Consider the following 15,021-nt stretch of genomic DNA (forward strand, 5'->3'; position numbering starts at 1 on the left):
TTTAGAATAGCAAACACAAACAGCACCCATCTTACTCACCCAAAAAACATTGTCTAAGAATTAGAGTGTATCCCCCACAGCCCAGATAGTATAAAGACCACAAGCAAGAGCACCCATTTTTGAGTTTTTACTCCCATTTCCTGTGAGGGGAGCAGGAAATATTTCTCTTTTTTCCCTACTTACCTCTACTTTATTCTGTTATATTAAAATAAATCCTTACTAAAACCTCCACTTCGGGTAGGCAGGACTGTGGCATTTGGAATCCTGTAGTACACAGGGTCAGGACGTCTTCCTGGGGTTCTCTGCTTTCTCTTGGCTCCATAAGACGCGGGGAGGCTTGGAGGCTGGCCAAGGCCCTTGATTTCTAGGCTCAGAAGCCCTCCCAGGAGATGAATTAAGCCAACCACAATGGGGACTGAGGTTGGGGCAGGACAGAGTTGGGGTAAGATGGGGAAAGGAGTTGAACCTGAGGGAAGCCTTGCATCTGGAATGGACAAAAGGCCACTGAGGGAATATTTATGCTGGCAGGAGGCCTGAGCTTAGCATCTGGGCTGCAAGCTGGGAAAGGACAAGGTTAGAGAGAAAGTCTGAGGCTGCAGCAGGACCCCTCCCTCAGTCTGTGTGCCAGGGAAGGAGGGGGCCCTGGGAGATGGTGGAGAGTTTCATCCCCAGAAGCTCTGGGGCCCTTGCCCCTTGCTTCCTGAGGAATCCAAAAAAGAGGCTGGAGTCAACAAGGAACGGAGGGTCTTCATGGAACAGCAGCTGAGGGTGCACAGAGGCTCAGGGAAGCTGGGTGTTGTTCTATGGATGGTTATGGAGGCAAAGTTCCACAACCCCTCACCTTGGGGGAAGGAAGACGGAATGTCACTGATCCTGCAGACTGTCCTGTGGTGCCCAGGGGACGACATCTGGATTTGTGTGGCAGCACCCAGAGATTCTCGGGGTGAACACTAAAGAGGAACCCTCAGGAAGGGCTGATTTCCTGCCTTACTGGGGAAATGAGGTACATCGTCATATGCCACTGTGGGACCCTCACATTCTGTCAGGGCCAGAATCCTCTTCAGCAATCAAGGGAACACCAAAAAAGCCAAACTTCTTTTGTAGCTGGCTTCTAGTTGGTGCTGACTATTTGTCAAATGAATAATGGCCCTAGCCGATTAATAACATGGAAGTTTGGAATTGAGCATTGACCATGATCATTGTTTCCTCAGAATCCTGGCCCTGTTCACTTGGGTCGAGTCTGTACAAGACTTCAAACCTAGCACCACCTCCCTGGGGCCCTGGGCTCCCTGCCCTGCCCTCTCAGAGCAGGAGCTGGGGAAGGTCACAGACAGGGGCCTTGCCCAAGGAGACAGAGACCAGCAGCTTCCTCCCCAGGCCCCCTACCCCAGCCCCACTGGCAAGCCTTTTCCTCAAGGGAGCCCTCCCAGATTTCTGCTTCCTCTAACTAAACATGCCAAACCCACGCCCACTCATGGCAGAGGCGAATTAAGATATCTCTCATTTGCTTGTGTCACTAAGGTTTTCTTTAATAGTATTCAATTATCTACATTCGAAAGTCCCCAAAGGGCCTTCAGGGGGCTTCCAGGGTGATGGGACAGGTAGAGCATTTTTCCTCTGAAAGCCCTCAGTCTGAGGAGGGCGGCAGAGCCCAGCCCCAGAAAGCCCCAGCCTACAGGGGAGGCAGGTCACATGCAAAAAGTGCTCCAGGACCTGAGGAAGGGACACCAGGCCCAGCTGGGTGAAGAAGCACATCCCCTCCTGGCAGCATCAGCAGGCTGGGGAGCATGTGGAGTGAGGACCGCCAGTCACTGGGGCCAAGTGCGGTGGGTGAGGGTGGGGGGCTCGAGTGCAGGTCAGGAGCACGTCAAACAGCAACAGTTTGAAGAGCAGTAACCTCAGTGCCCCCAGCCGCAGAGCCTGGCTCGGCGTCCCTGTGCAAGGAGTAGGTGGTGATGAGCCCCTGGCCCACCAGATCCACCAGAAGGCAAAGAGGGCCTGTCCTCTGTGCTGGCCCTTCACCTTCCCCTCCATACCTGCCCTCCAGGGAAAGTCCTGCCCTGGTGTCTAACCTCGGTTCTGCTTGTAATAACAGGGCTCTTCCCAGTCCTCATTTTTTAAAAATTCCAAAATAAGGGGGCTGGATGGGGGGAGCACAGGCAGGAACTAGAATATGAGGCAGATTAATTAGCTCAAAACTTTTTTTGTTGTTTTTTGGGGATTTTTCTACTTTGTTTTTTTTTCAGCACTGGGGTTTGAACTTGCAGCCTCACACTTACTAGGCAGGTGCTTTTACCACTTGAGCCACTCCACCAGCCTTGTTTTTGGTTTTTCTGAAACAAGGTCTTGATATATAGCCCAGGCTGTCCAGGAACTCATAATCCCCCTGCCTCGGTCTTGCAAATGCTGAGATTATAGGTATGTACTACCCTACCCAGCTACAAAATTCTTTATATGATCAAGAAAGAGACATCAGGACTCTTGGTCCACAGCTCTTTATAGCACCCCAGAGAGTCACGTAGGCTCTACACTGAGCCTGTCTACCCAAGGAGCAGTCAATGACTCTTCTGTTGGCTCTTACCTATGCTTCTCAACTGATGTCCAGGAATTAGTCTGGGGTCAGGGGATCCACCCCCATCTTATCCTAGGGTTGACTGAGGCCCAGGCTGGCTAGTGGCCCAACCTAACAAGGCAGCCTCTTCATGGACATCAGCCAGCTCCCTGGAGTGGGACCCCTCAAGTCAGAGCTGAACGTCCTGCCCTCCAGACCCAAGGTTCCAGTCCCTAGCCTCTTATTCAAAGCCTACTGCCCTCCCCTGCAAGTACTCACCCTGATGAGGCTCCTGGACACAGGTCCTGGCTGTAGAGGCCTCTCCTGCCAGCGAAGGAGAAGGGAGGAAGTTCTTGGGGGTGGGCATGGCCCATGGAGCACAGGGCCAGGTGCTGTACCCCAGCCCCAGTGCTATCCCTGGCCCTGGTGTGGGGCGGCTTATGGACACAGTGCCTGCTGTGGAAACCCTGAGCCTATCTGCTTCCAGCCCTGAGGGCCCTGTTCCCCTCCATTCTCCCATCCTGTGCTGGGTCTAGAGAGGCCAAGGCACCTGTAGCCCTTCACACAGGAAGCTTTCGTTGGAAAGCAGGGCATCTGTTCCACACACAGTGGAATAAAACTGAAGTGCTCCAGAAAGACAAGTCAGTCATCTGGTCAGTAGTAATAACATCTGGCTGTGCCGATGAGACCTAACCTCCCTGGACCTACAAAATGGGACAATTATATGACATACCTTGTAAATGTGAAGTGTTTGGAACAGTGTATGACACTGAGTGAACATGGGTGTTTACCCATGCTTGCGGCTCATGTTTACGCCTGATAGGGGCTCATTTAATTATTGTTTGGGCTTTATAGGGTGCATGTTTATAGATTCTGCTATGAGCCCAGGGACCACCTCACCTGGATAGTCCGCCCTTGGACACCCTTCATGCCTTCGCCGCTTGGAGCCTGTCTTCCCTCCCACCATATCCTGGTTCCCAGGTTTGTAGAAGGGGACAGGGGCCTGGGCTCCATCCCCACCTGAGAGCTGCAGGGGCTCTGTGCTCCGGCTTTGGCCCCCTGGCCCAGGCCTGGTGTGGCAGACCAAGGGCTCCCAGGCTGCCAGTTCCTCAGAGGGTAGGGAGAGCTGGGCCAAGCTAGTCCAGGTGCCATCCGCTGCTAGGGAGGGGCCATAGGTGAAGGCGTCCAGTGCACTACCATTGCCAGTGGAGAACCAGACAGGACTGTCAAGGTCAGGGGGTGCAACATCGAGGACCAGGCAGACCACCAGTGTCCGCAGCTTTCCATCCACTTGCAGTGTGATTGGGGGGGCCAGAGAAGGGAAGGGCCTGCCTCCCACACCTACAAGACAGCATGCACTTGTGAGGCTAGATCAGCCTGTGCCCTCCTGTCCCGAATCTCATAGGCTAGGGTTCTGGGTTTCTATTTTCCCATTTATCCTTCCTCCTTCACCATCCACCTACCCATCCTTCTACCCCTCCATCCTCCCTTCTTGCATCTAAGCTCTTTCTTTCTCTCCACGTAGCTATCCTTTCATTCATTCATCTATTCATCCATTCTTTCTTCCATCATACATCTATCTTCCATCTATTCTTTCTACCTTCCATCTATGGCTGTCCACCCATCCATCCTTCTGTCCATCCACCTGTCAAATCTGAGCTCCTTTCTATGCCAGATGCTGGGAATAAAATACTGAGTAAGACACTGTCCCGTCCCTCAAGAACCTCAGTCCCTTGGGAAAGACAGCAGATGCACAAGTGAATACTTAAAATACCATGTTGTGGCAGCCTGAGGAGAGTGGCTACCTCTGGGGTGGAAGGGAAGGAAACAGGACCTGGAATGAGATCAAAAGGGGTTTCAAATATGTCTGTAACTTTTAATTTCTTTGAAAAAAGATCTGACTCAATATGGCAAAAGGTTAGCCAGGCTTGGTAGCTCATGTCTGTAATCCCAGCTACTCAGGAGGTAGAGGAAGATTTCAAGTTTGAGGGCAGCCCAGGCAAAAGGTACCTTGAAACTCAAAAAAAAAAAAATTTAAAAGCAAAAACAAAAGGGCTGGAGCATAGCTCAAGTGGCAAAGAGCTTACTTAGCAAGGGCCTGAGTTCAATCCCCAGTACTAAATTAAAAAAAAAAAAGGCAAAATGTTAATTTGTTAATCCATATTATTCCCAGTACTTTTCTATTCTGTAGTTCCTACCATCCCCCAAGTACTGGGGCTTGAATCCAGGGATTGAACTCATGTATGCCAGCTAGACGAATGTTCTACCAGTGAGCTACACTTCCCCTCAAACAGCTTTGTTCACAGATAAAGCACATACCATACAATTCACCCATTTAAAGTCAAAGTCTATTCTTTCATAATTAAAAAACTGTATCAGATGGACACTGCAAACATTTGTCCTGTATTTTCCAGAAAAGACCTGATTTTCCACAATCTTACTCTTTCCTTCCAGTAATGACGACTCAGTTTATCACAAAATATTATATTTTTGAATAGTTGGATTTTTTAGTATAAATAACATTTCAAATTAAATTTTTTTTCTTTTTTGGGCAGTACTGTAGTTTGAACTCAGGGCCTTATGCTTGCCAGGCAGGTGCTCTGCCACTTGAGCCACTATTCCATCAACCAGCCCATTTTTTGTGTGTGTTGGGTATTTTGAGATAGGGTCTCACTTTTGCTTGAGCTGGCCTTGAACATCAATCCTCCTAATCTCTGCCTCCCAAGCAGCTAGGATTACAGGCATGAGTCACTGGCACCCAGCTAACGTCTCAAAAGTTAACCTGCAAACAAATTCCCATTATGAGCTAAATGTAGCTAGGCTAAAAAACAAAACAAAACAAAAAAATGCTGCAGCATGCCAGAGAGTGTTGTGGGAGGTGGGCTGAAGGGCACTCAGGGAAGATTTCTTGGAGGACAAATAACTGGCCAGTGACATGTATGGTAAGCTGTCCTCAGGATTTGATTTGAGCTTGGGTCTGTATACTCCAAAACCCATAGATCTCCTTTGTTTGAAATGTCTAAGATTTTACCATGTACACAGTGGACCAAGCCTAGGACAGAGCTTCGCAAAGAGCTGGGGTCAACTCCTGACTCATCCCCTTGATTACTGAGTTTCAATTGCCCCACCAATAGAAAGGGGTTAATAATACCAGCCCAGTGAAACTGTGAAGAGTTAAGATCAGGGCTGGTGGAGTGGCTTGAGCTAAAAAAGAAAAGAAAAGAAAAAGTAAAAAATGTTAAGTGCCCTAGTAGATAAGTTTTAATATTATATTAATAATTACTATTATTATATTGGAAACAAAGGGAATGGAGAAGGTTCAACTTCTTGAACCTTTTCTGTTTTGTTTTGTGTTTTGCTTTTTGTTGTTTTGGCAGTACTAGGGCTTGAACTAAGGGCTTCATACTTGGTAGCCAGGCACTTACTGCTTGAGCCACTCTACCAGCCCCTTTTTTTGTGTTGGGTATTTTCAAGGTAGGGTCTAATGAAGAGGCAAACCTGGGCTGGCTTCGAACCTTGATCCTCCTGATCTCTGCCTCCTAAGTAACTAGGATTATAGGTGTGAGCCACTGGCACCTGGCCTGCTTTTTGCTTTTTTGAAACGGGGTCTAACTAGGTAGCCCTAGTGGGGCTGGCCTCAAACTCAATATCCTTCTGCCTCAGCCTCACTAGTGCTGGGATTACAGGCATAAAGACATTCTCCAAGTTGAGTTCCACTTCCAGCTCCTCCATGAAGCCTCCCGGTATTGTTTCTCTCACCCCAGCTGCTAACTTCCCAAAGTTCAGGCCTCCTGCCATCAGTTCTCCCTGCTCCACACTAGTGTGGCACATCTCACTAGGGAGACAGCACCTGTGACACGCCACAGGTGTGTCCTGGGACCAACTTTAGACCAAGATGACTCCCTGACTCAAAGGTCAAGGATTTATCCCCACTATCATATGCAAGCATGCCGGTGCTTCTAGATGAAGCTGCAAAGTTTTCCCTCAGTGCATGAGTGCTTTAGCTTTCACCTTGATCTTGGAGGGCTGGTGAGTCACCCAGGCCTTGGGACCACTGCTGAGCCCATTGGTAAGGGGGAGCTGGAAGTGAACTTGGACACGCTGGGACAAGGGGTGTCCACACCCCATCACTACATATCGCATGACAGCCCTGATGCTGTGGCACTGTCCAGTTTGCTCTTATTTTTCTATGCCTCCAAGAGGGACTGCCTGACCCTCACCCCACTCCTCCAGGTCCAGGACAGGCAGACATGCTGGCTCATATCAGGTGGCTGGGGGGCAGAGTACAAGGAGAAAGGCTCTGGTGAGACTTGCCCCAGGAGTCTGTAATTGGCTCTTGTTCTGTCTCCTTGCATCCCATCCATACTTACGGAGACCCAGCACCAGGGATGGGTTTGGACAGGGGGAACAGAAAGGGAGGCTCACCTGTGGGCAGGGCTGGACACTCAAGGGCCAGGAGAAGTAGCAGCCATGTCCCAGCCATAGTCTTCCGAGAAGACACAGGACCCAGCTGCGGACCTGAGGTGTGGGCTCAGGTTGGCGCCACCCAAAAGACTGCCTCCCAGGCCACAGGCCCAGCTGCACCTCAGCTGCTCCACCACGAGCCAAGCCGAGCCGTTTCCCCACCCCCAAACCCAGTCCCCCCTCGGGGGCCAGGGAACTCAGGTGCCACTCCCACACTGGGGACTGAATGCCAGCCTTACCCTACTCTCTCTCCTGGCCCAAGAGCACTTCTATCTGCAAAGTCTTTCCCCGGTCACCAGCCCCACTAAATGGCAAATGCCATCCATAAGTCAGGGCCTGCACATACAGCACCACCGTGTGAGTGCCGTTTCACAGGGGAGGCAATGGAGGCTCAGAGAGATTGAGTGACCTGTCCAGGGTCACACAGCTGACAGGTGGCAGAGCCAAGGTTTGAATTGTTTCCAGATGGCTGTGGCCCAGGAAACTTCCTGCTATGTGGTTACAATCCCCTTTTAAATTTATTTTTTATTATTCTTATTTATTTTATTTGCAATACTGGTGTTTGAACTTAGGGCTTGCACTTGCTAGGCAGGCTCTCTACCACTTGAGCCACGTCCCCATTCTTTTATTTTATTTTTATTTTTTTGCAGTGCTGGGGATTGAACCCAGGGCCTCGTGCATGCCAGGCAAGCACTCTACTACTTGAGCCACAGGCCCCACTCACAAATTTTTTTTTTAATGGTCTGGGTTTGAACCCAGGACTTTGCACTTGCAAAGCAGGTAGTCTGCCCCTTGCATCACACCTCCAGTGCATTTTGCTCTGGTTATTTTGGAGTTAGGGTCTCATGAACTATTTGCTCGGGCAGGCCTTGTACTGCTATCCTCCTGATCTCTGCCTCCCAAGTAGCTAGGATTATTGGGTTGAGTCACTGGCACCTAGCAGAAATGTGTTTATATTTACAAAATTTTTGCAGGGCTGGCTTGCTTTTCTGGATTTTTTTTTGGGTGTGAAGTGGTATCTAATCGTGGTTTTGATTTGCATCGCCCCAGTCATTGGTGATGGAGAGCATGGAAGGCTTGGGGTTTTAAGGCTCTTTGTACACATCTGTTACATCATGTTCTACAACAGAGATGGACAAGCTGGCCTGATTCCTGCCAGCATTTGGCATTCCTTTAAGAAAAAAATTCCAAAGAGAAAAAGAAAAACATTCCAGCTGGTGCCAGTGGCTCATGCCTGTAATCCTATCTACTCTGGAGACAAAGATCAGGAAGATTGAGGCTCGAAACCAGCCTGGGCAAAGAGTTCTCGAGACCCTATCTTGAAAAAAACTGAAAACAAAACTGGACTGGCCAAGTGGCTCCAGCAGTAGAGCGTCTGCCTAGTAAGCATGAGGCTCTGAGTTCAAACCCCAGTACCGCCAAAAAAAAAAGAAAGAAAAAGAAAAAGAAAGCTACATCTGAGGGATGCAGCTCAGAGGCAGAGCATTTGCCTAGTAATGCATGGGCCCTGGGTTCCATCCCCAGCAGCCTTCCCACAAAAATTAATCAGTTAAAAATTAAAATGGAGCCAGACACCAGTGGTTCATGCCTGTAATCCTGGCTGTTTTGGAGGCTGAGATCCTGCATACACAAGGCCCTGGGTTCAATCCCCAGTACCTCGAAAACAAAAAGAAAAACAAAAACAAAACCCCTCATTTCCCTGTCTGTAATATTTTCCCATTTAGTTGCTTCCTGCCCTGAATTGTCTTGTGTTTTCCTGGAGTCTTAGTGTCTTACTAATTTTGTTAAAATTTTCACTTATTAAACATGCAGTATTCTTTAGTACATTGCATTTTCTGGATCCATTTCCCAATCATTGAGTGCTTTCACTCTTTTCAGACCTATAGTGTTTTGGTTTGTAGGAACTGACAATCCACTTTGGGATTTGCTCATTCCTTTTAAGTCTAACAAGTCTCCTCTTCCTCCGGAATCGCTACGTTCTCATTTCATTGTCTTTTTGTGCTTGTTTGCATGTTTAATCTCACCTACTAGCAATTAATTTTACAGTATGGTAGAAGCTATGCATCTCAAGCACATATTTCTGTCAAAGAGCCAATCAATTATCCTGGGGTTATTTGATGAATAATACTTCCTGGCCCCATTATTTTTGAAACATTACTTATTACAGGTCAATGTCTTTTATAGAGGCAGATTTATTTCTTCCTGGCTCCTCAGCTTCTTTCTTCTTGTGCCAGCCTCACCCGGTTTAAGTAGGGATGGTTATTTTAATAACCTGTCCAGCCCAGGGACCCCTATGGCCAGGGCTGCGTTGGCCCCACTCCCGGAGTGGCCTGGAGGCCATGGGCTCCATGTGTTCCCATGCCCAGGTGCCCAGGTGCGGGGTGGCAGTGGCTCCCACTGTGGGGGGAGCGCCTAGGGAGAGGCAGGTGTCCCCTAACGACTCTCATCCTGTCGCCTGGGAAGGTTCTGGCTCGGGCTCTGTTACCACATTACAGACAGAGAAAGCCTCTGCTCTCCTTCAGGTGTCAGGACCTTCCCAGAGACAGGAAGCCACCTCTGTCCTCTTAGCCACCTCCCCCTGCCAGTGACCCTTCCACTCCCTTCCTCCCTCCCAGCTACTGCCTCTGGCTCCTTGCCTGCTCCTCACATCCCTTCCCTCCTTCCAGGAGTCCAGCATCATCCTCTGCCCCACAGTCCTGCTGCCCATGAAGAGCCGTGCCCAGGGTGGGTGAGGGTACCCTGAGCCCAGGACTCTCAGCTCCCCACTTGGCATTGAACCTGCCACTTGCAGAAGTAGTGTGTACTAGACAAGATTACTGATATTATTATCAAATTAAATAATTGCCAATTGTAAATCTATCTGACATATCCAATTAGGATGGTGCAAGTAGGGGGCCAGCAAGTGTATACTGGAGGCACCTATTCCTTTTATCAAATGAAAATCCTGCTGGACACCGGTGGCTCATGCCTGCAATCCTAGCTACTTGGGAGGCTGAGAGCAGAAAGATTATGGTTCAAGGCCAACCCAGGGAAATAGTTTTTGAGGCCCCATCTCCAAAATAGCAAGAGCAAAATGGGCTGGAGGTGTGGCTCAAGCAGTAGAGCACCTGCTTTGCAAATGCAAAGCTCTGAGTTCCCACCAAAAAAAAAAAAAGAAGAAAATCCTACAATGTTGGGGGTTGGGCTGGGATGTCGCACAGCACTTACTTAGGAGGCCCTGGGCTTGGTCCCAGTACTGAATAAAGATTGTGATTTACTTATTACAATGAAAAAAATAACAATCACAATCACTGAAATGTTCAAGGGTAAGGAAACAGCTAAGCCACAGGGTCCACACAACGAATTGCTGTGCAAGCCTTAGAGTATCCCTTAATTTTTTTCACTCTAAGCCATTCATTGGTCTCTGTTTTATGCCAGGAATTGGGGTTGGAGATAATAAGAGATACTCTCAGCAGCCAAGGGGGAGGACAGACAGGAAGGAAACTGGGAGTAAGTGAGCACATGTGTTCCTGTCAGAGAGACAGATAGACAGATGGACAGATGGACAGCAACAGAGGGGCAGGCCCTGGGGAGAGGGATCATTATTCTAGAGGAGTCAGAGGTGAAGAAAAATGATTTTGAACATGCAACTTGAGCCGGGCATGGTGGCTCACATCTGTAATCCCAAGTACTTGGGACACCGAGACTGGGAGGATCACCGTTCGAACGTAGTCCAGGCAAAAAGTTAGGGAGGCCCAATCTGGAAAATCACCTAAAGCAAAAAGGGTTAGGAGTGCAAGTCAATGGGTGAGCACCTGCCTAGCAAATGCGAGACCCAGAGTTCAAACCCCAGTACTGCCAAAAGAAAAAAAGAAAAGAAAGGAAAGAAAAAGAAAATGATGCTTGAAGTGGTCGGCACCATATCCCATAATTCCAGCACTCAGGAAACCGAACAGGAGAGTCTTGAACCTGAGGCCAGCCTGGGCTTCACAGTGAAGCCTCCCACTTTCCCCACATGAAAGTGATTAAAGATTATGATGGTGACTCCTCTGCAGTCAGGCATGTTCCATTCTCTCCAAGAACAAGAGCAAAATGACAGGAGCTTTTAAAGCATCTGCTTCTGGAGATAAATAGGGAAGCACTGACATCAGGCTGGGAAACTCGTTAACGACCTTGCTTGAAGACAGAGGCACAGTGTCCCTCTCCATACCCCACCAATCATGGCCAAAGCAGAAAGTTTCCTTTTGATGTCAAGAAAAGGCTGCAACCAACTATGATTTTGAGTTCATTGCTAGCTATAGGGTTACACCCTCCCACTGTCTAGGTTTACAGTTCAAGAATCGTTATTCATTGCATCATGTGAAAGTGAGGGGTGAGCGGGTGAGTGCTGATGTGAAGGCAGCTGAAGAATTTCTGGAAACTCTACCTAAGCTGATTGTGGAGGAAAATTACTTGCCCAAGCAAATCCAGCAGGAGCAACCTGGCAGCGTGGATCGAGCCTTGTGGCAGGGCAGTAACAGGCTATGTCATGTAGCTTACGTGAATAGCAGGCTAGACCATCCTTACTGTGCATACAACCACGCAAGCCCCTAACCATGCATTTATCAGAACATAGCCTCCTCATCGACGTAGGACTAGATATGCAGGGGATCTGATGTTCATGGAGCCACCATACTGGACTGCTTAATACCAAATTTAGTTTATGTAAGATGTAAAGTTTTAGAGCCAGGTAGAGTGACGCAGACCTGTATTCTCAGCATTTGGGAGGCTGACGCAGGAGGATCTTGAGTTCTAGACTCTGTCTCCAAGGGAGGGGAATGATGAAAGCTTTTATCTTGTGTCAGCTACTCTCATTTTGGAGTTTCTATTGCTCACTGCCAAAAATATCCTAAAACATGTTCTGTATGCCCCAGAGGCCTAGTGGGAAAACAGATGGATGATGTGAAGAGAGTTTAACAAAGGGAGTCTTTAGAAAGTGTGCACAGGACAGAGAGAAGCCACAAGGGCTGCAAGTAATGGTGGGTGTCAGCACAGAGGCTGGAGGAGGGGAGGGAGGGAGCAGTCACAGGAACCCAGAGCCAGAGAGGGCTGGAGAGGGTGCCTGACAGTACCCATGACCTTCAGACAATAGTTATAGTGGTGACCCACAGTGAGGAGAAGCTGGAGAATAAATTCCCTCACTTCACCATCTTCCCATTGATCCCATTAATGGAACTCAACAGGAGCATGAGGGAGCCCTTGGGCACAGCTCCTGTGGGAGCTGTGGGGGCCAGGGTCTGTGGGAAGGGGTTCAGAGGTTGGACCTTTGTCCAGATGAAAACCCATGTCCTCTGCACAGGGGACACACAGTGTCCCATCAGCTACCCTATCGTCGGGAGGTAGTATCAGTTTGGTCATATTCTCACTGAAGTCTAAAATGTCGGGTACTACCAATGACTTCACAGAAGTTGACAGGAAAATGGGGGTTTCTAATCACAGCTGCCTGCTTGCGCTGATAGTGACAAGTTCTCTTTACCTCTACCAGCACTTTGCCTGGACAGATTTCTGTGCCTGATGGGTGACTCAGAACACCTGTAGGGCCTGTGTCCTTGACTTGGTTGAGTTGTGAAACTCCCTTCCTCCCTCCCTCCCTCCCTCCCTCTCTCCCTCCCTCCCTCCTTTCCTCCCTTTCTCCCTTCCTCTTTTGTGGTGCTGGGGATCAAACCCAGAGCATGCTAGGCAAGTGCTCTGCCACTCAAGCTGTCAACCACTTGAAGTTTTCTGTTGACCAGGACAACTGAGCAAAGGGTGATGGCTTTAAGCGGCACCTCAGTGCTTCCTCAGGTTCCACATCTTATCCCTGCCTCCTTTCTGCAGCAGCAACCTAACTTCCTCTGGTAGGTGGGACTAAGCAACTCAGACATTAGACCACTTTCTCCTCCTGTTGGTTCACTAGCATGAGAAACTCAAATGGCTGGGGGCCATCTCGGCTTCCAGTCATCACCACTACTGTTGTTCCATGGTGGAAGTGCTTGCTTCTCCCTTGGAAGTTATTGGAACCTCCAAACCACCTAATCCAAGGTTATGGAGTGGGCAGACTCTCTCTTTCTTTTTCCCTTCCCTTCCCTCCCCCTCCCCTTCCCCTTCCTTTCCTTCCTTTCTTTCTTTGGTGGGACTGGTGTTTGAACTCAGGGCTTTACACTTGCAAAGCAGGTACTCTACCACACGAGCTACACTTCCAGTCCATTTTTCTCTGGTTATTTTGGAGATGGGGTCTCCCAGGCTGGCCTTGAACAGTGATCCTTCCGATTTCAGCCTCCCAAGTAGCTGGGGTTACATGCATGAGGCACCAGTGCCTAGCTTGGTTTTAAACTTTAGGTGTAACAGTGGGAATGTGTTGCCACCCCTGCGACCCAATACCCTTGGTATTGGGTTTGATTTTGGTTATGATTTTGAAAATACTCTGCATCCTGTAGGGTACCCCCCCCACCTTGCAAGGTGGTTTCCCAGCTGTGCCCTCGTGAGGCCAGTCCACCATTCTATCCAGCAGCTGCTTCTGGGTCAGGGGCCACCAGGATACCATGATTCTTGGTGAAATCAGGAAACTGAGTTCCACTGATTCATGCAGTGACTCTAGTCATCAGAGAAAGGCAAGGATGCTGGTGGTCCTCATCAACACATTTCTATTTTTTTTGGCAGTTTTGTGGGTTTATTTATCACAGATAAAATGTGCATAGGAGCTATCTATTCATTTTCTCTCCTGTGCACCCTGGCACTGGGATCAGTGACTCTGATGCCCAGCTGGGCTGCTCTTTCTACTGGCAGTTTTGCAATTCTTTGCAGGGACATTGTGAGGGATCTCAGCACAGTAAAATTTGTCCTCCACTAGATGCACTTCCAATTTATTGAAGTTGTGGACTCGGAATTTCCAGAAGCCACTGGGCAGCATGGGCTTTGTTTTCTCCTTGCTCCCATCACCAGTGTTGATTGAGTATGAAGACCTGGCCCTTGAATCATCTCTGCACTCTGCTGCCAATTACATTTAATTTTGGCATATGGGTCTGATTGGTGCCAGAACTTCTTGGTCCTCTTTTTGACAATCCTGGGCTTCAGCAGAGGTCTGAGAACAGCCATGATGCCGAGGACAAGATGTGGCAGCCACCTCCCTAAGCAGTGCCAGGTAGAGGCCACCAGTGCATTCTTCATGTTTCAGTAAACACTTAATGGACTGTTTTCTGCACCCCCTGAAAATCTGTGGGTGGGAGGTGGCTAATAATAACTTCAATCCAGCATTCCCATCTTGCAGAGATTTCTGATATTCCTTCTGTAGTATGCCAGGGAGTGCTGGCATTTAAAGCTTATTAACTGTAAGCTACCGTTAAATCCAGGCTTTAATTAACCAACCTACAGACTATTAATGCCCCTCCAGGAGCTGGAGCCAACACATTAAATCCCAAATCTTGGATAAGTGTCCATGGCAATGAGTTTGGCCCAACTGAACCTTACATTCCAAGGACCTAGTTCCCTTAGAACTGTACATGTCCACACAACCCCTGCCCGGGCAGATTGGCAAGGCCCCTACCTCTCCTTTCAGCATAGGCCTGTACCTCTCCAAGCAGGCTCTGCTGGAATCTAAGTTAGGAGGGTCAGGGACAGGGAGGGTTCTGAGACGGAGGTCCTGGGAAAAGGGGGCGATATGAGAGGGGGTTACCTCTCTAAAGAAGAGAATTTGGAGCCAGGTGCCAGTGACTCACACCTGTAATCCTAGCTACTCAAGAGGCAGAAATCAGGAGGATCGAGGTTTGAAGCTGGCCTGGGGAAATAGTTCAAGAAACATTATCTCGAAAAAACTCAACACAGAGAAGGGCTGGTGGAGTAACTCAAGTGGTAGAGTGCCTGCCTAGTAAGTTCGAGACCCTGAGTTCAAACTCCAGTACTGCCAAAAAAAAGAATTTGGGAGTTCAAAGTTCTCTGCCCTGGGCATGACTTGCAAACGTCTCTGTCCCATTCAGGGTTCCTGCTCTCTTACCTTACCATAAGAGACCTGG

General features: G+C 48.9%; 1 protein-coding gene across 2 annotated transcripts; it reads right to left on the bottom strand.

Annotated features, from left to right (window-relative positions):
* Positions 1-1,522: 1,522 nt before the first annotated feature.
* Positions 1,523-7,103, bottom strand: Ptcra (pre T cell antigen receptor alpha). Of its 2 annotated transcripts, XM_074081694.1 has the most exons (5): positions 6,977-7,103; positions 4,326-4,385; positions 3,572-3,892; positions 2,831-2,875; positions 1,523-1,934 (listed from the first exon to the last, which is right to left on the bottom strand). In XM_074081694.1, exons 1-5 carry the CDS (start codon positions 7,032-7,034, stop codon positions 1,771-1,773), a joined length of 648 nt encoding a protein of 215 aa, XP_073937795.1. In that variant the 5' UTR covers positions 7,035-7,103; the 3' UTR covers positions 1,523-1,770. The 2 variants fall into 2 exon arrangements, with proteins under 2 accessions (XP_073937795.1, XP_020012894.1); XM_020157305.2 differs by lacking the exon at positions 4,326-4,385 and having other exon boundaries at positions 6,977-7,087.
* Positions 7,104-15,021: the final 7,918 nt, after the last annotated feature.

This window comes from Castor canadensis, chromosome 8 (genome assembly GCF_047511655.1).
Source record: "Castor canadensis chromosome 8, mCasCan1.hap1v2, whole genome shotgun sequence".
NCBI classification, from domain to species: Eukaryota; Metazoa; Chordata; class Mammalia; order Rodentia; family Castoridae; genus Castor; species Castor canadensis.